The following is a 24,748-nucleotide window of genomic DNA, read 5'->3' as shown; positions in this document are numbered from 1 at the left end:
ATATTTAGAATAGAGCACAGACGAATGGTGTTATTTGATGATAAAAAGATTGGAGTATAACCAAAAATGTTGCTCGGACATATGCCTGTATTCCCAAGCATACTCACACTGTTCCACGTATGACCATGCAGTGTTACCATAAGAGGTAATAGGATGTTACAGATTTCCCCCAGTACTTCTAATTGCTAATTACAAGCTGTAATTTCATGGAACTGAGCCGAAAAGTCACAGTTTTAGGGACTAAGCGCATCAGACTACTGCACAGTTTCAAAAAAAGTATGTGGCAGGTGGCCAGTAATCACTTTGCTAACCCCATTTTAATTGTGGGAGGGTCATTTGAAATGCCCAGTAGTAATGCATCAGGCGCTGAACTGTAACAGATGAGGGCAGCTTTAGTGTCCAACAAAAATGCAGAGGCAGCCAAAGAGGACACACATACACAGGTACAGTTCCGATAAGAAAGCAACCATTATTTTGTGAACTGTTTTACTTTTTTATAAGCAAATCAGGTGTTTTATTCATGAGTCATGCCACTGGACAATACAAAAGAATGAAACAGCTGAGACTATATCACAAAGCTACAACCGAGACCTGGGCGCTCTCCAGTGTTTTTATACACTTTTTTCCCTGTGTATTTTACACCGAAATGAAAAAATAAATGCTGTATATGATCTGAATCTTGACATTCCTTTCTGATTTTTTTTTTATTTTTTATTTTTTAAGCAGCTTATTAGATGATTGACAAATATTGAAGTGTAACGGTTACCTGTGAGGATGCATATATTTGTTAAACCAAAGCAGTCTGGTGCTCCCCACAGACGTTCAGAGGGAAGACACATGAAGAAACCTGTCTGAGAGCGCTCACACCATCTGTACGTAGTTAGAGCGTATGCACACAGATGGCAGCCTAACACTCCCAAAGTTGCTCCGTCCGTGTGTCTAACCTTACAAAGCAAACTAATTAACAGTAAAATGCTGCGCAAAGGAGGGAGCGCTTTGAACAAGTTTGCAATGATTCTTAATGAGGAGCAAATGGGGGGGGGGGGAAGGGTCATCGATATCTTAACGCCTTAGGGACTGCGCAACAAACTCTGACTGCGAGGGCTGCTTTCACTATTTGAATGGTTGTTGTTAAAAAGACTGCAGTGTACATTTAGGTATTTTTCCTCAAGAATGCGGCCCGAAGAGCTACCACTATTGCAGGTCTAAAATAATACTCCGTGTTTAGACAAGGCATTGTAATCTGAAGTCTTGTGCACACATGTTTTCAAAGATCTATGTTTAGACTGCCGCCCCGCAAAAAGTTATTTGTCTCCTGGTCTGGTGCGCTGATAAAATTCATTTTAAAAAGGGGGACAACTCCTTGGAAAGTTAATTAGCAGGAAACAAGCGGAGGAAAAAACAGGAAACGAGAAGTGACCCAGCTGCCAAAAGTAATAACGTTTTCATTATTTATTTCATTATTCATTTATGGATGTGTTCAGACAGAATTAATAATAGAAATCCCGGAGAGAATATGTTTGCATAGAAGCACATTAGGAGCAGGCCAAGTCCAGTGGCACAGCGAGTTAACATGCACAGATGAACTGTCCTTGACAAATAACATATCAAGTTGAGCCCTAGATTACTTTACACTCCCAAACTGCTTTCTTTCAAATGTGTTTTACTTAATTGTTTCTGTCGGTGTTAAAACTGTATTCAAAGTGCTACTCCCTCCTGCCCTCACAGTATTTAAGAAAAAAAGCGAACGCAACAAGGCAGTCATCTGTTGCCAAACGCTTTACAAAGTGTATTGCAATAATCACAATGGCCATTTAACACATCTAGGGTCTGTTTCATAATATCTGAGCTGTCCGTGTCTCCGTATAAACTGCAGTAACAAAGCGCAGAATCAATTAGAAGTCCCGCGTGGAGGGCGAGAGTGGAATTTGTGCCGTTCCATTACACATTTTCTTCTTGTGCTGCAAACATTACCGCGCATGATATTCCCTGATCTGGCTTGTGTTTGCGTTTTCTCTCTGTTTACTGCAACACTTCCAGGCCAACTCATATTTGATTTTTTCCCACCGAGATTCCAGACCCGCTCCCAACACACACCCAGGAGAGAACGAGGCCGGAAAAGAGTAGTGGCGAAATCATTCAAGGCTGTCCAAAGATCCTGATTACAAAAGCAGATTTTATTTTCACTTCCAACACAGACATCCCTGATAAAAAGCATATCAAAGGCAACCGGGAAGACTGGCTTTTCTCTTGGCATATTATTTTTCACTTATCAAATGTGTTTCCCTCACCAGCCACCCAACCGCAACCTACCCACCCAATTCTTGGCTTTACTATATTAAGTAAAATTGAGAACGGATGGCTAGGGACATACTGTCTCATTGGACCAACTCTACATAAGACAGAGAGCAGTGATTGGGAACGTCTACGAGGCGAAGGGGCGGTAAAGAAAAATAAAATAACAGCGTTTAAAAACAATGAGATAAGAACCACGTCCACGGGAGAGCAGAATCTTTTACATTAGCCGCACATAGGGGTTTCTTTCTTTGGCAGCACCAGGGCCATGTGTGAATAATCACAGAGGGCCTCAGAGGTGCCCTCGCCGCCCTCCACAGGCTGGATGCAAGGGCACACGAGGGAGGTGCAGGTTGGGAGAGTTTGGAATGGGCAGGAGGCGGTGGGAGGGATGTGTTGTAAATGTTAACACGTTGAGGATTTGGATATCCTCACAAGCTTGTCTCATTAGTGGCTAATTGGCAAGGCTTCCCTCCTTCTTTTGTTCTGTACACTGTTTGTCTTTTTGGGGGGCCGGGGCTATGAAGAGGTGGAAGGACGAGAGAGGTAGTAGCAGTGCAACGGTAACCGCCATATTTCAAGTGCTGTACGCTTCGTTGAGTAAGTGTTAAGTCCATAATATGCCAACATAAACACTTCTGTCCCATGATTAACCTTAAAAAGCCAGAGAGTGCAAAACTGTATGCTCACCCTGCCCAATTAAATTAAAGGTTGGGGGTCACAAAAGGAAAATGGGGGAAAGAGTATGAGGAAAGAGGCCAAAGGGTTACTTTGCCTCAGTTTTCTGCTCCCTCACCTTCTCCAAATGGGAAATTGTAGAAAAAACATCAACACAGCTAAATGGCAAATTACTACCAAAGCTGAGCTCAGGATTGTGCTTGAGCAGAAATATTGAAGTTGCAGTGCAGCGGGATGGCCCAAGCATTCCTCGAATTATTGTGTGTATCGCTCTCCTTGGAAGACATTAGAGAAGACAATGAAAAGACAATGAATGGCACATTTTTGGACATACAGGGATTCAGATTCAGATCCAAGGGAAGAAAAACAACAAGGAAATAGCACTCAAATTGACAGTTTATATTTCTTTCTTTTTTTCACGTAAATTAAAGTAGCCACACAAGACTTACATAACCCTAACAATGAAACATTTATGATTATAGTGGTGATAGAGCTATTGTAGAATTTAAAAAAAGTAAAGTAAAAAAAATCACTATTGATCAAATTACAAATTACAAAACTGCAGTTGTCTTTATCCATAAGATCAAGAGCTTTGAACTTAAGTGGTGCTGACGCTGACCTCAGTGGAACTCAACTGAAATGGTCCTAACAAGGCATTAGCAGGCACCTCAGTACCCTCCAACTCTCAGCCCGTTCTAGAGAAACACAGCTGCATGGGCGAAGTGCAGACTCACAGCAACAACACATGCCCAATGGCAAAGGCTACAGCTGGAAGGTCACTTGGTATAGTATGTCTCAAAGTTATTATTTTACCTAAAAGGAGATCTAAATGTAACACCTTGGTCATCATCCACATACTTTAACACATGTTTGAGCTTAGTATGGTATAGGTGAGTATTGTGTGTATAATGCATGCAGCCCATAACAGCAGTGAGAATGTGGGCGTCTGGAGGAGAGAGCAGCCTCATCTGTTACAAGCTGAGCCCGACTGGCCCACTGCATGAAGGAGAACGACAGGGTGTCACTGACAACGACAGTGATGGATGCCCCAAATTCTGTAGGCAACTTGGGCAATTGGACACATTAACAACAGACACCTGCTTTTCCTCATACAAATCTATTAAAAGATAACAACAATGGCGGCTCCTGCACTATTAGTAAATTATATCTCTGTCTGAGGCAAGTGTGTCTCCCTTGTCCCTCCTTCCCCCACAAGAGGGCTTTGAATCATGCTCTTGGTATTCATAGTCTTGTAGTGCCACCTTGTGGCAGAACCATGTCAATGTTTAGGTTTTTTTTTCTTGCAGAAATGTTTTTTGAATTTTATTATCTCTTACTGATAATTGCTCCACAAAACACATTACATAAACACATAGAACTAAGAAGATATAAAATGGTTCTGTTTAATTCATCATCATGGGTTTGATTCAGCTTGATTCAGATGCACTACTGTAAATGTGCCTGCATTAGCCTAATATAAGAGTAATTTTCATAGTTGTAATATGTCTCAAATTAATTTAAACATGTTTCTGTCAAAATGCTCTTAGAGTGTCTGGTCGAATGAAGCTTTTTACATAAATATGCAGTGGGTAAATTTTGTACATTTGTAACATTTGCAAAGTTAAAAGAGAACAAGATCAGTAAATACTTTTACAGCAAGCAATTTGTCAGCATGTGTAAATGTCACGTATTCCCAACAGCACTGAAGTAAAATTTACAGTCACTCGGGAAGTGACAATGCACAAAAAAGAAGCACTTTTTACTCCCTCTCATCTCCCTCAGACCACTAAAACCTTCTCATAAATCTAGCGGGGTCTCCACAGATGTCGGCTGTTGTCAGATCTCATGCCTTGACAATGCTTTCCACCATCATTGTCTTGACAGAAATATGATATGTGAAACTGCAATGTCACATCACTTAACATGATTTAACCTAAGCTCGCCGGCCCCATTTTAATCAATCAAAACCGTCACCTTTTTTACTGTAATGATGGCACTGCTATAGGATCCCTGTGTTGGGGCGATCTATAAGACTTATCTTTGCTACTGATTTATGACTACTGCTGGCTAATGTACTAAAGGGACCTCCTCTTTCCTGTTGTCATGGCTTCCATCAACTCTGGCAAATAGGTGGTGCAATTACCATGTGGAGAAATACAGGAATAGGTCTAACTGTAGAAAGAGCTCCTACAATATGTTAACTTTAAAAATAATGCTTACTTGATTGACGCTGGTAATACACAAGCATTATCATTAATTTATGTAATTTTCTTACCTTAACAGCTAGGCCTTCACACATAAGGTTATATCACGACCCGGCGAACAGACGACTATATCATTTCTGTTCTATAGCCGTAGCCATAGAACATATCATTTCTTAAAGATTTTTGATCACTGATGTTTTATTTTATTTTATTTAGCTCACATTTCCTCTCAAATTTCAGCATGTAAGCGCAGTCTTTACAACTACACTCACCTTTGATTAACAATGTGACAAAGTGATTAGATACTGCAGGTGACCATGCTATTCGTCAGTCGTCTGTGAAATGTTTCATCATTCTTTTTTCTGTGTAAGTAAGTTTGTCTTGATGCGGACGAGCCATGCTAATATAATGTTGGCATTCACAATGTTTTAACAAACAAAAGTGAGCAGAATGCAGAGGTTTATTTTTCTTGCTTTTACTTGCTTTGTGTGTGCAGTTTGCATGTTCTCCCCGTGTCTGTGAAGGTTTCCTCCAGGTACCCCAGTTTCCCCTACCACTAAAAACATGTACAGTAGGCCAGGATGAATGTGAGTGCATTTGAGGGTGCGAGGGGGAGATGATGGACGGAAATTAACCCAAGGCTACAATCCGGTGTGGCGTGTTTACATGCATGTATGTTTCCGCACTGTCCTGACCAAATAAACCGATACATTAATAAGAATAAAATAAATAAATATTACTCAATTGAACGTTATATTCAAAAATGAAACAGTACAAACCTCCCCTTATACTTATAATAATGAAAATTGCAGCCTACCTGTCACTACAATGGAGTGACTTGATCCACATGCAAACAGCTTGACTCGGCCCAGCCTGGTCTCAGTGAACTCTGGGAGAAGGCTTTCTTCAGGACTTGTGTCATTTGGTCTACTCTGGCCCGACTGGCCCAGCTCACCAGTGCCCCAGCAAAGCACATCCATCACTTTTACAGATTTCCTATACACATTCAAGGAGGAAGAGGGGAAATGTCAACAATTTATTAAGATAACAGTAACATGCTATTATGTCATACTGTTTTATAATAATTAAACATCCACAAAGACCATTTAAAACCTGATCATTAGTAAAAAAAAAATGGTTCAAGATTATAAAGTCTAGTGCCATAATGAAAGTTGCTGTGTTCACAATGTCACACATATTAAATCTAACTTTATTTTTCACAATGGTCTTTTAATGTCAGGTATTTTCTCAACATATTTATTTACAATCTGCCCTTTCTGTTAATTACAAAGTGACCCTGCACAACTGCAAGACCACACACTCACAGGAGCTGCACTGAACAAACATGCAAACACTCGAGCGATAATACCAGCACAATTCCATCCGACTGATATTGGAATTTTCCGAAAGAGCAAACCAATAGATAACCTATTACAAAACTATAACAGATCAATAGCTAATTTCTTTGCATTGATTACCACTTGGACATTTAACATGTGCCCTGTGGCCACAATGTGTGCTCCACAGGCTCAGATCCCCATTGGCCCTCATGAGTATTAAAATTATCGATTCAGACAGAGGACTAAAAATGTCAAGCTGTTCATTAATCTTAATAAAGACTGGACTTGACCAAGGCACCCTTTATCCAATACCCCTACTCGAGCAAGTGCACACACATTCTGCACGATTAATGAGCTTCTGTAAGGGGCGTGATTTAAGTCTTTGCCATTAATGAATCAATTGCAAAACAAGTCTTTTACAATGGTATTTACCTATTTAAGAAATATAGCAAAGTACTAGTAATAACAAAGTACACTACGATCCTGCATGTTCACACCATCATTAGGTTGTATAAGCTGCAAGAATTTAGTATTATTTATGAAATCAAAAAACATTGAAACTGCCATGAGTGCGCCTTGGTTTCGAACAACACAGGCTCGGGTAACCAACCACATGTGTATCCATCTCCATGGCGTCTTTAGCCCATGCTGTACACCAGAGCTTGAAAATAGCTTAAAATGGTAAACAAAGCATTTGTTAAATAAAAGTTTACAACGTGTAAACCTTTTTACATTTGCACACTTTTAAAACCCCATTTCATTGCACACTTTTTTTATTCTTACAGTCAGAAAACAGAATAAGCAATGGGAAAGCAGGCTATACTCACTAATATGTTATTTGGGGTTAATTTTACAAAAATGAAACACAGAACGAAAACTTACACAAACTCTGATTAGCAGAAATCTCTCGCGCGCCTGCAAGTACCCGCCAACAGCCACCAGGCCCAGGTGCCCCGCGCATGCGCATGCGCAATTGCCAGTAGTCCGGGGGAAACTCATTGGAAAAACTCGACGTTTGGGTCGGATTGTGTATTTTTATATTTGCACACTAAACATATTTTATTAGTCTCTAAAATAGTTTTTGTAGAGACTTTCGAGGTGATGTAAAAAAGTACTTCTCTGATCACACAGTGGGGGGCAGCAGAGACCACCGGTCCACCCTGGACCCTCTGGGATCTGCAGGCGTGGTCTATAATGAGATCCGGGCCTGTGTTTTGGGCTTGACAGCAGACGTCCGTTTTTGCTAGCATACAGTTGTAACGGTTTTAAACTTAATTGTTGCCTTGTATCTGAATAGTCTTGAACTTCTCAGTTTTAAAATGCCTTCCATAAGGAACTTTAAGATAACTTACGATGCCTTAAACGATGATGGGACATTTTCGGAGGGGGATACTATATCTGGAAAAGTGACTGTGGAACTAGAAAAAGAAACGAAGGTTGAGACCCTCTTTGTAAAAGCAAAAGGTGATGTTAGTGTGCATTGGTCAGAAAAGCATGGAGACAAGACGAGAAGCTACAGTGCACATAGAAGATTGTTCAAGCAGAAGCACTTTCTCATTGCTGAGGAGCATAAGGGTAGGCTTTGCTTTCAGTAGTTTGCTATAGTGTTTTTTGACAAAGATTTTGGTTGACATTAGTTAGAGGCTTACCTACCTGCGTGAATGCACCATTTCTCTGTAGATAATAGTATTTACAATGTATTTATTACTACCCATAGACACCATACTTCCTTCAGGGGTTCATATTTTTAAATTCAGCCTTGATATACCCTTAGGGTAAGTACTTGTTAATTTATTACGTTTCTTTCACAATTTTCTTAAATGCACAGTTACTGTTGATTTTTGTATCTTTTTTTTTTTTTTTTTTCAAGAAATCTGCCTTCATCGTTTCGGGGTACTTATGGAAAGGTTGTTTACAAACTTGAGGCCAAGCTCTGCAGAAGCTGGAGGATTGACCGCACAGATGAAAAAGAAATCTATTTTAACACAAAGTCATTTCTTAATGTTGATCAACTGATGGTGAGCATTTAATCTATACACATTTTAAGACAATGAGCTACTAAATGCAGATAGCAGTACTACATCGCTGAAATTCCCATATTTTATACATTAGTTCCCACAGACTGGCTCAACAAATAAGGAAGTTGGCGTGTTCAGCAAAGGGAGTGTGCAGATGGATGCCACTGTCGACAGGAGAGGTTATGCTCGAGGTATGTTTGATTTGTTGTTGTCTTGTAATATAGGTTTATATTAATTGTGGTGATTTGTGTTTAAAGGTGACACTGTGTCCATAAATGCAAAAATCAACAACTCCTCGTCCAAAGATGTGACGCCCAAATTCAGCTTAATTCAGGATGTGGTGTACCGTGCAAATGGAAGTACTAAATATGAAAAAAAAATAATGCATAAAGAAGCTGGTGGTTGTGTTCCACCACAAACTCATAATGAAGTCAGGAGTATATTTAAGATTCCTTCGGATGCACCACTGACAATAAACAACTGTGATATACTCTCAGTGGAGTACCGCATTAAGGTGACCGCACTGTTGTTGGAAATAGAAGTACAAACATTTGAGTTTAACACGAACAACATACACTCATCTTGATTTGTCTTTGCAGGCATATCTGGATATCAGCTTTTCATCTGACCCAAAAGTTGTGTTCCCTGTAGTGCTGTTCTCTGGTGGCTTTTCCTCCAGAACAACTCCAAGTGTCTCTGTCAGTCCTTATGCAGCAGGGGGTGCTATTGGAGGCCCGAGCTCCAGTGACTTCCCCCCTCCCGCATCACCTTATCCTCCATCTCCTCATTCAGGCGCATCTATGTATCCAGCAACATCTCCTCACTACCCAACAAGTCCTGCTTTGTATGCTGGGGCTGGGACTGGGGCGCGCTTGTACCCTGTTCCCCCTGTACAGTTTGCAGGAGGCTACTACAATCCCGTTCCTCAGCAGCCGAACCCTTATGGAACTCCATTTTCTTCCTCATCATCAGCACCTGTTTTCCACCCTCCTCCGTCTGTCTCACCAACAGTGCGTCCGCCCTCCCCTGGCCCAGCACCATTTGCATCAGCTCCACCCACATACAATACACTTGAACCTTTTGGCTTGAACAATACAGTGCCTTCCCCGCCTAGTTATCCCTCTGCTCCACTCATGCCAACACTCCCTTCTGAAATATCTGCGCCTTCTGCCCCACTGATGACAGAGAACTTCCTGGACCAGTCTGATGATAAGCCTCCATCGTATGAAATCCTGTTCCCCCCATCTGAAAGAAATAATTAAATGTTGTCTAGGGTCAAAAACACAGTATTGGCATATGGTGGTGGTGTTATATAAAAAATATATAAATAATATGCAACAAAATACATTTATACACTGAATGTCTATTTGTATTGGCCTACTAAAAGTTGTGTGTGTTTTTAAGTTAATATTAATATAGGAATATCCATGTCAGTGTTACAATAAAGTGCCTTTATGATCACTTTTCATCCAATTCGCAGTATTAAATAAAGTACATGAAATGCATTAAAATGAACTTCCCATACTTTGTTCGGTGTAATGTTTCACTTTATTAAATATGTACATTAAAATACATGAACTTAAACAGGTAACACACATCGAATGAACAAATGTATTGAAATAATGTTTTAATATTTTGTCCGATTTGTGAATATGGACATTATCAAATATAAAATATAAACTTTTCCATACAGTGCTTTTAACTTCTACTTTAGTAATATTTAAATGAAGTACCTGTAGGACTGGATCAGTTGCAACACGTGACAGTAACAACAGGGTTTTTTCCTCCAATCAGGATCAAGTTACAGTTACAAAATGCATACTGCACATGCTCAGTGAGGCTGCCACATGTGTGCTTCACATGGAAACCAATTTTAAGGTAAAAATGTTTTTTTAAGCGTCAATATGTTTTGTTATTTAATGTAAACTGTTTGAGAGCTGCTGTATTTAGTCATATCATTGAAAACAAGTTTCTCAGCACCCGATACATGTAGTTTGTTTTAGTCAATCGCATTGTGCAAAGCTAGCGTAACAAGATTTACTTGGCAGTTTACTGGCAGTATAGGGACATGTCCCTTGCACCAACTAAATTTTTTTAAATATAGATTTACTCTGTGTTATAATGGATCTACATTTGAACTATTCAGTTTTACAGTATGCCAAGAGTAAGGATCAGGAAAACTGAAAGGGGTGTCCCTGCAGCCAGTTTAAAAAGAGCTGCAACTGTCGTAAGGGAAGAAGAGAGGACAGTGAGGTCTGTGGCAAAGGAGTAGGCCTATGCCATTTGCCACACAACCCTACACCGGTGTATAAAGGTTTGAGAGAGTTGAGCCAGGGCAGGAGGAGGAGACGGGGTATTAGACTCCAAAAAGGGTCTTGAAGATCAAGAAAGGAGTCTTGCGGAATACCTTAGAAAGGCACCTGATCTATATTTATTTATTTATTTATTTATTTATTTATTATAGGGACAGTGCATATTAATATACATTATACATGTAAATATGCCAGAATTAGCCTAAGGGCTATTTTTCATCTGTAGTCCCTGAACAGTTGTTGTGTGTCCTCCTGAAGGGAGTAAAAGTACAATTATACACATTAGAATGCAATACAATAAAATATTAAAAAATACAACAGAAAACAACACTCTCAATATCGCAAACCAATCATGACAGACATTACAACAAGACTATTACAAATTCAACAATTACAGAGACAGAGACAACAGACGAGGACAAGAGGCCAGCAGGGGCAGCGAGAGATGATCCTGTCAGTGCTGACAGCTCTGATTGTCAATGAGCCATTTTTTTTAACTGTGTTTTAAAAGAGTTATATGTATTGATATTTCTAATTGTTGTGGGGGTGAGGTTCCATTCATGGGCAGCTTGGACAGAAAAGGTGGTTTGACCAAAGAGGCTTTTTCTCAGAGGGATGAGGCAGTCGCCCCTCGCTGCTGCTCTGGTTCTCCTGAGTTCTGTTGATCCGGTGTGAATGAACTGTCTGAGTGGAGGTGATGACAAACCATGTATTATTTTATAGATGAGGCAGAGATGAGCGTATTTGACCATGTTTTCCCAACTGAGTAAATGATGCTTTTGTAATAGTGGACAGTGATGACATGAGAGTGGTTTGCGGTTCAGAGTTTTTATGGTGCGTTTGTACAGGGACTGGATGGGTTTGAGGGTTGTGACATTGGCATGTGACCAGACGGTTAAACAGTATGTTAAATGTGAAAAGATCATTGAGTGCATGTACATTTTTGCCGCTTGTATTGACATTTGGTGCCGGATGTGCTGAGGGTAAATTTGATGCGATTACTGATCATTTTTACATGTGGTTTGAATGTGAGTTTTGAGTCCAAAATGACACCAAGATATTTATACTGGGTTACAGTCTGCAGCCGTTCACCTGACACACGAACATCAGGCTCCTCAATACGACTCGTGTGGGATTTAGTGAAAAGCATGGATACTGTTTTGGATGTATTTAACTGTAGGCAGGAGTGCTTCAGCCATGCTGTGATGATATGGTCTTAACACAAAAGAGATAAGTGTGGTAGGTCTCAAAGTATTACGATTACATTCCAGAACTACATCAGTAAACTTGTTTGCCATAATATGTCTTCTTTAAGTTCTTTTAATTTAATTCATTAACATCCACTCTTTTTTTGGTCTGTCAATTTGCCTTCCAGTTGGCTGTTCAATACAAGTGCACGTTTCCTCCGTCATGGTCTGAAACGTCAATTGCCAGCTATGACTGGTTCAATGGCTTCATGAAAAGGAATGCCACGCTGTCCATCAGGCGGCCACAGGCCACAAGCCTTTCACGTTCCACGAGCTTTAACACAATGTGGCACAATTTTTAAAAACTTAGAAAAAACATTTTCCTGTGGTCATATGAAAGAATTAAAGCCCACTAGTTTGTTAAAAGTTGCCAACTCACAATTTTCTGCCTCTCGTTTGTTCTTAAATAACCATTGTTGTTAGACCTTTGGGCAAATAGAAATGACAGCCAATTACAGTTTTCCATTTCAAAAATATCAAGTAAAAGTCATTAATGTTTCTCTTGCATGTTTATGGTGTTTTACTATGTATGACAAATAAATATGTTGCAACTGTCCCTAGACACAGGGGCAGTCGCAACATGTGCCAATGTTAAAATACAATTTTTAAAAACTATTTCAAAAATGCAGATATGTAGGTGACAGACATGGGTTTGTGGTGTTAAAATGTTATGTTTGTACCACACACAGTCCCTGAGAAACTGAAGTAAAAGCAAAAAAGTGTTGCGACTGACTCTGGTCGCTCCCTCTTGAAAAAAATAATAAAATCTTTACGAGACAAATCTTCCTTTTGAGTTTCTACGCGTAGGCTATGTATTTTTTTGTGTTAACTTAATTCTTCATAATGATTTATTTTCATAATATATTTTATTATTATTATTATTTCATGTTTTGGGTCTCATTGATGTCAAACTTTTACGCTCTGTAGTAGGAAAAACATTTTCCAAGATAAACGGACAATAACAAATGCATGTGCCAAGGCACACAATCAGCTTCACAAGTGCCCAGACCTCCTAAAAATGTCTATGTGACCAAGTGGGAGTGATGGTGATATTTTTATACACTTAGGCTATGTTCGATCCATGAAAACGCCACTGGTTAAACCAGAAATATTTTGTTAGCCTACACTAAAAGGCTATAGAACACATGGGTTACAGGACAGAAGTCTATTTTAGATTTTAGCTAGGCACAGCATTTAAAATAAGCCATTGTTCCCGGTCTCGGACGTTTTAAGAGTCAAATCCCCATTCACAACTGGGTATAACAAAAAATAAAATGATAATGCAGTCCCATCAGTGAGTCCAGTGGTTACAGCTGTGCGCCCGGATCCAAAAGCCGCACAGCGTGCACAGGAAAAGGGGGAGACTCCTGCTAGCAGAAGCCTGGGCAACATTGATACATTCAGTTTGTAACATTCAGAACATTTTACTTCTAGAAATTAAATAAAATATACATTTTCCTCCTTTAGAATATAGTAAACTCAATGGTTTGTGGGGGAAAACAGCATGCATCAAATTATAATTTTTTTTTTATCAATTTGATGAACTTTCAGGCTACATTTCTAGCATTTTTGTGAAAGTGACCCTTAAAGATACACTGCGTAACATTTCGGACTATACTGTTGCCTTCAGTACAAAACCTAATGACCAGCTCCACACAGAAAATGCTATTACTGCCGTGAGAAATCAAAGAATGGATTTGGGTGGGAACCTAGCCTACATTCTAAAAAATGCTGCTGACTTTAGTCACATCTCCATGGAAACGAGCTGGAGACATACCCACTCCCGGTAAAGTTATGTCATCTCTTAGGAGAGCTGAGCTGCTCACAGCAAAATCACATTCAATCACTTTCAATTACATTTTTTGGGTAAAATTCTATGCGGTGTGGCTTTAAGTGACCCTGCAAGTTGTGAAAACTTGTCCCTGTAAAGAATTTGGATGCTACAAATATATTAGGAAAGTTACGAATGAGTTTCAACCACAATTATCATTCTAATTTAGTGGCTTCCTCTTTCATTGTTTGCATTTTTTTTTTTTAAATCAGGTATAGAGCCTTTAAGGACCGAGGCATACAGCGATGCCGCGCCTCCCTTTGGCCGTACCGCAACAGGTCAATCCCCGAGCCGCCGAGGACTAGAAAGAATAGCCCATTAGCCGCATGCGAGACAGTAGACTTAAAACCACCAAGACTGCTCCAACGCTTGCACACGATGCCCGTGCCATCATCTCCAGCTGCTGCGCTTGACGCCTAACAGCAGCTTTTAGCTCCAGTCTCGTCGCCATGACAGCTGCGCCAGCGTGTGACGTAGCACCAGACGATCTAAAACAACGTCCATTGAAGTAAATATCCGAGGGCCTGTATTTTGGGCTTGGTCTTCACAGTAAACATCCGTTTTTGCTAGCATAGAGTTATAACGGTTTTAAACTTAATTGTTGCCTTGCATCTGAATTGTCTTAAACCTCTCTGTTTTATAATGCCTTCCATAAGAAACTTTAAGATAACTTACGATGCCCTAAACGATTATGGGATATTTACGGAGGGGGATACTATATCTGGAAAAGTGACTGTGGAACTAGAAACAAAAACCAAGGTTGAGACCCTCTTTGTAAAAGCAAAAGGTGATGTTAGTGTGCATTGGTCAGTTAAGCATGGAGACAAGACAAGCAGCTACAATGCACATAGAAGATTGTTCAAGAAGAAGCACTTTCTCATTGCTGAGGAGCATAAGGGTAGGTTTTGCTTTCAGCACTTGTAGTAGACACACTCTCTGTAGATAGCAGTATTTACACTGTATTGATTACTACCCATAGACACCATACTTCTTCCAGGGCTTCATATTTTTAAATTCAGCCTTGATATACCCTTAGGGTAAGTACTTGTTAATTTATTTGGTTTCTTTCACAGTTTTCTTAAATGCACAGTCACTGTTTATATTTGTATCATGTTTTTTCAAGAAATCTGCCTTCATCGTTTCGGGGTACTTATGGAAAGATTGTTTACAAACTTGAGGCCAAGCTCCGCAGAAGCTGGAGGATTGACCGCACAGATGAAAAAGAAATCTATTTTAACGATTTTAACACAAAATCATTTGTTAATATTGATCGACTAATGGTGAGCATTTTATCTATACACATTTTAAGACAATGAGCTACTAAATCAAATGCAGATAGCAGTACTACTGAACTTCCCATATTTTATACATTAGTTCCCACAGACTGGCTCAACAAATAAGGAAGTTGGCATTTTCAGCAAAGGGAGTGTGCAGATGATTGCCACTGTCGACAGGAGAGGTTATGCTCCAGGTATGATTGATTTGTTTTTGTTGTCTAGTAATATTTGAATTGTGGTTGGTTTGAATTAATTTGTGGTGATTTGTGTTTAAAGGTGACACTGTGTCCATAAAGGCAAAAATCAACAACTCCTCGTCCAAAGATGTGACGCCCAAATTCAGCTTAATTCAGGGTGTGGAGTACCGTGCAAATGGAAGTACTAAATTTGAAACAAAAACAATGCATAAAGAAGTTGCCGGTTGTGTTCAACCACAAACTCATAATGAAGTCAGGAGTATATTTAAGATTCCTTCGGATGCACCACTGACAATAAACAACTGTGATATACTCTCAGTGGCGTACGGCATTAAGGTGACCGCACTGTTGTTGGAAATAGAAGTACAAACATTTGAGTTTAACAAGAACAACATACACTCATCTTGATTTGTCTTTGCAGGCATATCTGCATATCAGCTTTTCATCTGACCCAAAAGTTGTGTTCCCTGTAGTGCTGTTTTCGGGTGGCTTTTCCTCCAGAACAACTCCAAGTGTCTCTGTCAGTCCTTATGCAGCAGGGGGTGCTATTGGAGGCCCGAGAGCCAGCGACTTCCCCCCTCCCGCATCACCTTATCCTCCATCTCCTCATTCAGGCGCATCTATGTATCCAGCAACATCTCCTCACTACCCAGCAAGTCCTGCTTTGTATGCTGGGGCTAGGGCTGGGGTGCGCTTGTACCCTGTTCCCCCTGTACAGTTTGCAGGAGGCTACTACAATCCCGTTCCTCAGCAGCCGAACCCTTATGGATCTCCATTTTCTTCCTCAGCATCTGTTTTCCACCCTCCTCCGTCTGCCTCACCAACAGTGCGTCCGCCCTCTCCTGGCCCAGCACCATTTGCATCAGCTCCACCCACATACAATACACTTGAACCTTTTGGCTTGAACAGTACAGTGCCTTCTCCGCCTAGTTATCCCTCTGCTCTACTCATGCCAACACTCCCTTCTGAAATCTCTGCACCTTCTGCCCTGCTGAACTTCCTGTACCAGTCGGATGATAAGCCTCCTTCTTATGAAACCCTTTTCCCCTCAATCTGATAGAAACAATTAAATGTTGTCTAGTGGTGTTGAAATAATACAAATACAAAATACCTATACATATTCATACACTGTGAATGTCTTGTATTTGTATTGAAGTTGTGTGTGTTTTTTAAGTTGATAATAATATAGGAATATTCATGTCACTGTTACAATAAAGTGCCTTTATCGTCACTTTCCATCTGATTCTGCAGTATTACATTATATGACATGTAATGCATTAAAATGAACTTCCCATACATTTTTCTGTGTAATGCTTCACTTTGTTAAATAAATACATTAAAGAACATGAACTTAAACAGGGAACACACATCAATGAACAAATGTATTCAAATAATAATGTTTGTCAGAATTGTGAATATAGACTTCACTTCAAATATCTTCATAATCTGAACCAGTCATCACAGTTCAACCTTGATATATATATATTGTAAATGAAAACACTTCAATAAAATTAATGAATTAAAAATCCACTTTTTTTCACAGACAGCAAATTTAGGATCTCTTCCAAAAGTATGTTGGCAGGTAGCACTCAGTACTAACTTTTTGAAGTAACTGTACTTTTCCAAACAGAAGCCTACTTTTAACTTATACTTGAGTCATATTAAAATGAAGTACTCTTACTTTACGTTAATTATCATCTGTCTGTCTGTCTGACTGGATGGGGCGTATCCGGACTTCCCTGGTCGACATTCTTTTGTTATTTACATATTTCACTTTTTTTATTTGCATTTTTTATTTATTTTTGCGTGGGGCGTATCTGTAGGCCTACTTCGCTGGTCTTCGCTCTTTTTCTTCCTTGTCCATTGAAGCTTCGGCCGTCAGTCAGTGCGTGAGATGTCTCCCATAAAGGACTTTAAAGTGAAATATGAAGCCGTCAACAAGGAAAATGAATTCTCCGCGGGGGATACTATCAAAGGCACGGTCACTTTCACTTTGACGGAGGAAACAAAAATAAAATGCCTTTTTGTAAAGGCTAAAGGAGACGCAAACGTACATTGGACTGAAGGTGAAGATGAATCGTACTATGCGCACAAGCGGTATTACAAAGCCAAAGAGTTTCTCGTTGCTGAAAATAAAGATGGTAAGTCTACGCTACTCAAATATTGTACTCTCATCTTGCTTTTGCATCAACAATAAATCAGAGATGAGATATTTAGCCCACTTATTTCCTCTGGACTCATTTGCAGGAACTGTTCTATCCAGCGGAAACTATTGCTATCAGTTCAAGCTTAAAGTACCTGAGGGGTGAGGAAGTCTGATATAGATCAAAGTGTATCTAAATGACATATCAATAAATGTATCCTGCAGAAACATACCACCATCCTTCAAGGGGAAGTCAGGAAAAGTTGTCCATGTGCTCGAAGCAAAGATGAGTCGAAGCTGGCACACATCAACTACTGACAAAATGGATTTAAATTTTGTGACTAGGACTTTTTTACCCATTGGCCAGGTAGGACTAAGCTGTGAATTTTGTTTTGGTCCTCAATATAAAATTGCACAGTCAACAAATAAATTCTAAAGCTAACTAATCCAAGTTGCAGGATGTTGCACAGGTTTGTGCAACATCCTGTTATCTACATGACAGTCCAATATCAATGCCTGTTATATATATATTTATATATTCATGAATTATACAGTATGCTGTTTACCACTGTTTCACACTGTAAACTTTGTCATTAGTCTCCCCAGGCCGGCTCAGTAGATAAATCTGTGGGGATGTTCTCAAAAGGCGGAGTGCATTTGAGTGCAACTGTGAACAAACGGATTTGTTCACCAGGTAGGCCTTCATTGCAGTAATACTTCTCAACAGACTTCCTGGGGCTGAGAGCAAGCTTAGGTTTCAAAATGATCACGCCCCACCCCGGTCATATTTTTGTGCAATTCACTGTATGTCGTTGATTACACTTTTAAATTCATGCAGTTATATTTTTATCACAGGGGATACCTTGTATGTTACTGCCAAAATCACCAACAACTCGTCCAAAAAAATGAAAATAAAATTTAAAATAGATGAAAAAATTGTGTACCGTGCAAGTCATAATACAACGGTCGAACATGGAAACGTGTGCAAAATAGTCGGAGAGACTATTGAACGTGGCTTTGAGGGGGATGTTTCATGTGAAGTCACAGTCCCTCCAGACACCAGACTCAGCATCCTCAACTGTGAGATCATCAACGTGGAATTTTACCTAAAGGTAGGAAATATTGGCTAATATCGGTCTGGTTGGATCTCTTCAATTCTTGAGGCTGAATTAATTTTAAAGATTATGCAAAGTTATATCTTCAGCTATATGTGTATAAAAGCTGTTATATATTATTATTTGGGCCTACGCCACAATCACTCCACACTTATTATACTTTAACAGCTGGTCAGCATTTTCACTGGCTGTAACAATTTTGATACTTACTTATTAATACTTCAGCATGACATGCTCACACCCTTTGGTGTCACACTTTCACAGGGAACACATTTCTCAGGAACAACGATTACACCTCAATATGTTCAATGGAAAACAATGACTTTATCCATTTTCTAATGTGAGCATCAGTGCAGGCATGATTTATCAAGCTTTATTTTGTTGTGTTTGTACATTTTCCCTCAGGTATATTTGGACATCAGTTTTGCTTCAGACCCAGAGGTGGTGCTTCCACTGATCATTGCTGCCCCAGGTGCCCTTGCTCAACATGGTTATCATGGTTTTCCACATACTTCCTGGGCAGAAGGTGGTCCAAGCTCCAGCGACTTTCCTCCTCCTTTCTTAGGTCTTTGAAGAACAGTTTTTACCACCAAGCTGTAAGCCCCATCACACCTTAATAGCACTTTAGCACCACGTTGTAGCTGCTATTACTGTTTTTTCTGCTTTTTGTTGTGTTTGTGTTATTATTTTTTATTGAGACTTTGAGAGCCACACAAGTTTCAATATGCTTGTGTGTAGTGACAAATAAAGCATTATTTTCTATTCTATTTATTCTGCACCTGCAGGCCCACCAAATGCATATGCGTACCCTCCACCAGGCCCTTATCCAAACCCAGATGCCACCGCAGCCTGTTCCATATGGGTATCCAGCAGTGCCTTTCATGCCGAACCCAGTGCAGCCTCATGCCAATACAATCAATACTCAGTTTCCACAGGAGCAGGCACCACTAACTTACATGTCCCTCTACCCATCTCCACAAGTGGGACAGACATGGACAAAAAAAAACGCAGCTTTAGTTTATCTGCAAGCGTATAGATTGTATTTTTACTGGGTCATGAAATGGTGCACAACTTAACCACCAGGGAATGTTTTGCGTATAATAATGTAGACCTATTCAGTCGTTAGAGTACCATAACCTCAAACTTCAATGCTAGGACAAGCTCAACCTGTCAAATGGATAAAATGACTGAAGAAAGTTGTTACTTCTTCAAATGCTTTTGACTATTTGTCAGAAAATTCTATTACAGTATTACGGTGGTATAATGATGGTGGTGTTGATATGATATGCAACCAAAATGCATATACATATATATTTATACAATGTGCGCATTGAGTTGCCTTGTGTATGAAATGCGCTATATATATAAACTTGCCTTGCCTTGCCTGTGAAGGTCTTGTATGTGTATTGGCCTTTTGGAAGTTGTGTGTGTGTTGTAAGTTAGAATTAATATAGGAATAGTCATGTCAGTGTTACAAGAAAGTGCCTTTATTATCACTTTCTATCCGATTCTGCAGTATTAAATATGAAGTGCATTAAAATTAACTTCCCATACTTTTTTCATTGTGGTGTTTCACTTTATTAAATAAATACATTAAAGATCATGAACTTAAATAGGTAATACACATCAATGACCAAATGTATTAAAGTAATAATGTTTTGTCAGGATTCTGAATTCAACCTGTATAGACTCAAACAGACAAAAGCAGTGATTAGGAAGATTTATTGACATGTATATTAGTTTTGGCGATCAGACCCCGGCGGTAGACATCGATGGATGAACAGCTTGTGGTTAGGGATGAATTCCCCCGGAGCCTGGACGGTGGTGGTATGGAGACCCGTGAAGCTGCAGCAGGTAGAAGCTGTGGATGGAGGAGGCGGAGATGGGGTGGAGGCGGGTCGCCGCGCAGCTGGGAATCGAATGAACCATGATTGCTGGGGCTTAAAAGCGGGACCGAGGGCGATGATTGGCTGCTATGGAGGTGCGGCTCTTACGCTGATGGCTGAGGTGGAGGTGTGGCCCTCTCGGAAGTAATCATTGGCTGGAGGTATGTGATGCTGAAAATAGTCTCCCAGGTTGAATTAACCCCTAGGCTTCATTATAGACTTCACTTCAAATATCTTCATAATCTGAATTATGTTATGACAGTTCAACCTTGATTTTTTTTATTTTTTTATTAAAACAAACTAAAAATGTTCAATAAAATTAATGAATTAAAAATCCACTTTCTTTTTCACAGACATCACATTTAGGATCTCTTTAAATGTATTTTGATATATTGTAATTACCTGAGGGGGCAACAGTCAGTACTACTTAAGTAACTTTTTAAAGTAACTGTACTTTTTCATACAATGCAAATGGAATAAGGACAAGCTCGAGGTGTCTTTTCAAGTTCTAAAAGAGAGCTGGCATCATTATCAGCGGATCGTAAACATGGCAAAAACAGCCTATTTCTCTGATATTATTGTAACGCATATGAAGGCTGCTGGATCTCCAGATGATCCCACTACCTCCTCCACATCCTTTTAAAGCGGTTTTAAAAACTATTGCACCTGCAGTTTTAACACTGTTAAAGGAATAGGCCACCGTTTTTACATACTGAGATATGTTCTTGCCTTAACTTTGACGAGTTCTTTAGGACCTGTCTGATCTTCCCCCGTGCCTTCAATCACGTAAACACAGCGCAGACGGCGTTAGCATTTAGCCTCTCCCCCTCTCCACTGTAGCTCCAAAACAGGTCAAGATAGAAGCTACCAAGCTCTTCCACGTTTTCCCTATTTAAATATGGTTACGTGAAGTGTTCCACTACAAAGTATAGTTACACAAAATTAAACAATGTGGATTTTCTAAGCGGATAAAAGGGGGAACTATATTGTAAGGCGTAATAATACCAGGAGTAGTTCAAAATCCGCGCAGTAATCTTCACTTTACTGTGCGGATGCCAAACTACTCCTGGTATTACTACGCCTTACATTATAGTTCCCCCTTTTATCCGCTTAGAAAATCCACATTGTTTAATTTTGTGTATTTATACTTTGTAGTGTAACACTTCACATAACCATATTTAAATAGGGAAAACGTGGAAGAGCTTGGTAGCTTCTATCTTGACCTGTTTTGGAGCCGTAGTGGAGAGCAGGAGAGGCTAAATGCTAACGCCGTCTGCGCTGTGTTTACGTGACTGAAGGCACGGGGGAAGACTAGACAGGTCCTATAGAACTCGTCAAAGCTAAGGTAAGAACATATCTCAGTATGTAAAAACGGTGGCCTATTCCTTTAAACAACAGTCTCACCAGCAGTGTTGTTCCTGTTAATTTTAGGCAGGCAGTTGTGCATACTCTCCTCAAGAAGCCAGAAGACTCCTCTGCACTGTCAAATTTCAGGCCATCTCAAAGCTTCCTTTTATTTCAAAAATTTTGGAAAAAATTGTCTTTGTTCAACTGAGTTCCTTCCTAGATAAGCAAAACATTTTAGAAACTTTTCAGTCTGGTTTTAAAAGTCCATAGCACAGAATCGGCTCGCCTGCATGTTTTTAAGGACATTTTTATTTCTACTGACACTGGCCGCTCCGTTGTTCTGGTGCTGCTGGAGTTGAAGGCTGCTTTCGACACTGTGGTCAATGAGATCCTCCTCTCTCGGCTGGAACATTGGGTGGGGATCCATGGTTCAGCTCTGCAGTGGTTCTGCTCATACCTGGCCGATAGACATTTTTGTGTCAGTTTGGGAAATTTTGTCTCCTCTTTGGCCCCACTGACATCTGGTGTTCTTCAAGGATCAATCCTTGGCCTTTTATTGTTCTCACTATATATGCTCCCCTTTGGATCCAATGAGAATACACAGTGTCGCTTTTCATTTTTATGTTGATGATTGTCACATTTATTTGCACAAGCTGCTCTTGGACTGTTTGAAGGATTTTAAAGGAGCTATATCATGCTATTTTAGCCATTCCAAAGTTAAGTATAGGCATTTATATGATATATTGTACCTCTACCACTATGGAGCACTCATTTTTGTGATAAATATAAGTGTTTTCTGGAGGTATTTTTCGAACCCGGAAGACACAACGCTTCGATTCAGTTAACTCCGCCCCCTCTCTCCGCACATACAACTTTACCGTAATATAAATAAACAACAATAAGTGAAGTTACTTCACGATGCAGTTATACGGAGTTGACATCTGCAACACAGCTTCATAAATGGCTAACACACATGCTAATATGCTAACACACAAGCTAACCCGCGTTTGGATTGACTCACCGCTCTGGTCCATCGCTGTTTACATTATGGGACTTGCGTTGGTTATAAAAGTTAATCCACTTTGATTCTGGCGAAGGTTCACCAAACATCCATCAGAGACAGTCACAGAAAAACAATATTTTGGTGATAGTCGCTGAATCCAGGAGAAAAAAACAGCTGAGTGGCCTCTTCTTGAAAAAGTCTGAATAATAATAAACTCCTCGTCCTCGTAGCCAAACGCGCTTCTTTTTCTCCGTGACATTATCGTTAGTTAAGAATGAAGAACAGGTGTCCAGAGTAGGTAACGAGCTCCATCTTCACAGCTGCAGCGCAAACATGACTGATCTGTTCAGACGCGATGTGTTTGTTTTGGTCTCAGCTGATCTGGAAGCACTTCGGGCACATTCTTTTTTTCTTTTTTTTTTTTTTCTTTTTTTTTTACTCTTTGTTTCTCTCTTACGACAGAAATAATGAAAACGCTGTTTTAGACATTACATTACAGACGTCGAGCACTTCCGTTCCGCTGTTACGACACAACTGAACACTCAGTCGTTCACGAGGAGAGGGAGGAGCAGCTGCTCAGAGAGCAGGATTCAGGAGGATTACTGAGATCTGCGTGAATGAAGCCACAAACCACTCTGGGGGTGTTTTTGATAAGGAAATAGCATAACAACATGGCTAAAAGCAACAAAAAGTCGATTTTGCATGATATAGGACCTTTAAATCTTGGATGTCTTTAAACTTTCTGAATCTTAACCAGGATAAATCAGAAGTGATTTTAGCCCATTTTATAAAATGATTTTATAAAGCCAGTTGTGACTAATTTGGGTATCAAAATGGATTCCAACTTGAAATTTGACCAGCAGATCTCTAAAGTTGTCAAATCAAGCTTTTTTCAGCTAAGGCAACTTGGGAAAATTAAGCCTATTTTAACACAGCAGCACTTAGAGATTGTTGTGCATGCTTTTGTGACAACGCGGCTGGATTATTGCAATGCACTATATTGTGGGGTGAGCAACATGCACTTTCTCGTCTGCAGCTCGTCCAAAATTATGCAGCTCGACTTTTAACTGGAACACGCAGACGTGAGAGCGTCACACCAGTTTTAAAATCCCTGCATTGGCTGCCGGTGCTTTAGGGTTGATTTTAAAAATGATTTTATTTACCTTTAAATGTTGAAACGGTCTCGCCTATACTCTGACCTCACTGATCTGATTCAGCCCTATGTTCCCTCTTGTGCCCTCAGGTCGACACATTAGATGAAGATTATTGTCCCTAAGACACAGCGCATACTTCGTGCCGACCGTGCCTTTTCCGTTGTGGCCCCAAGCCTTTGGAATCAGTTGCCTATCGAGATTAGACAGGCTCAGTCTGTTTTAAGCCACTTCTTAAAACGCATCTTTATTCACTTGCCTTTGACAAAGGGGGATTTTTTAAAATTTTGTTTTTGTATATATACAGTAGGTATATAAATATTTATGCCTATGTGTTTTTTTGTGTATTGCACAGTAGGTTTTTAAAGTGCTTTATAAATAAAGCTGGTATGGTATACAGTACTTATAACTTCTGCCTTCAGAAAAGAGATATCAGGAATTATCAGGCCGCCAAGTCTCACGACTAGTCTCAGACTACCTCCCGACAGCCATCTTTGAATTAAATAGTCATTTGGCACAAAGACTATTGAAGTAATTTTTTCTGACTGTACTTTTTAATGCATCAACTTTGAGTCTCAACTAAAATGTTGTTGTGTACTAGTAAGTTACATAATGACAATAAGTTGATTCTGTTCTTCTGTTCTGTACTTGAGTAATATTAAAGTGAAGTAGCCTGTTTTTGAAGCATATAATATATGTATTTT

The 24,748-nt window shown here is 39.8% G+C and overlaps 2 protein-coding genes across 2 annotated transcripts; both read left to right on the top strand.

Annotated features, from left to right (window-relative positions):
- The first annotated feature begins 7,747 nt into the window (after positions 1-7,747).
- On the top strand, positions 7,748-9,941 carry LOC306972751 (arrestin domain-containing protein 3-like). The gene is made up of 6 exons (XM_079569457.1): positions 7,748-8,092; positions 8,235-8,292; positions 8,388-8,535; positions 8,630-8,726; positions 8,793-9,049; positions 9,135-9,941. The coding sequence occupies exons 1-6, from the start codon at positions 7,837-7,839 to the stop codon at positions 9,795-9,797; spliced, it is 1,479 nt and encodes a 492-aa protein (XP_079425583.1). The 5' UTR covers positions 7,748-7,836; the 3' UTR covers positions 9,798-9,941.
- Positions 9,942-12,740: 2,799 nt separating this feature from the next.
- LOC306974514 (uncharacterized protein) lies at positions 12,741-24,153 on the top strand (the record flags this gene model as incomplete). Its single annotated transcript, XM_079571784.1, has 9 exons — positions 12,741-12,744; positions 14,923-14,962; positions 15,049-15,205; positions 15,300-15,396; positions 15,479-15,735; positions 15,821-16,407; positions 18,495-18,654; positions 19,063-19,129; positions 24,137-24,153. The coding sequence occupies 9 exons, from the start codon at positions 12,741-12,743 to the stop codon at positions 24,151-24,153; spliced, it is 1,386 nt and encodes a 461-aa protein (XP_079427910.1).
- Positions 24,154-24,748: the final 595 nt, after the last annotated feature.

Source organism: Gobius niger (assembly GCF_951799975.1).
Source record: "Gobius niger genome assembly, chromosome: 1".
In the NCBI taxonomy this organism is placed as follows: Eukaryota; Metazoa; Chordata; class Actinopteri; order Gobiiformes; family Gobiidae; genus Gobius; species Gobius niger.
The sequence above is the reverse complement of the archived record's forward strand: the minus strand, read 5'-3'. Positions and strand labels throughout refer to the sequence as shown.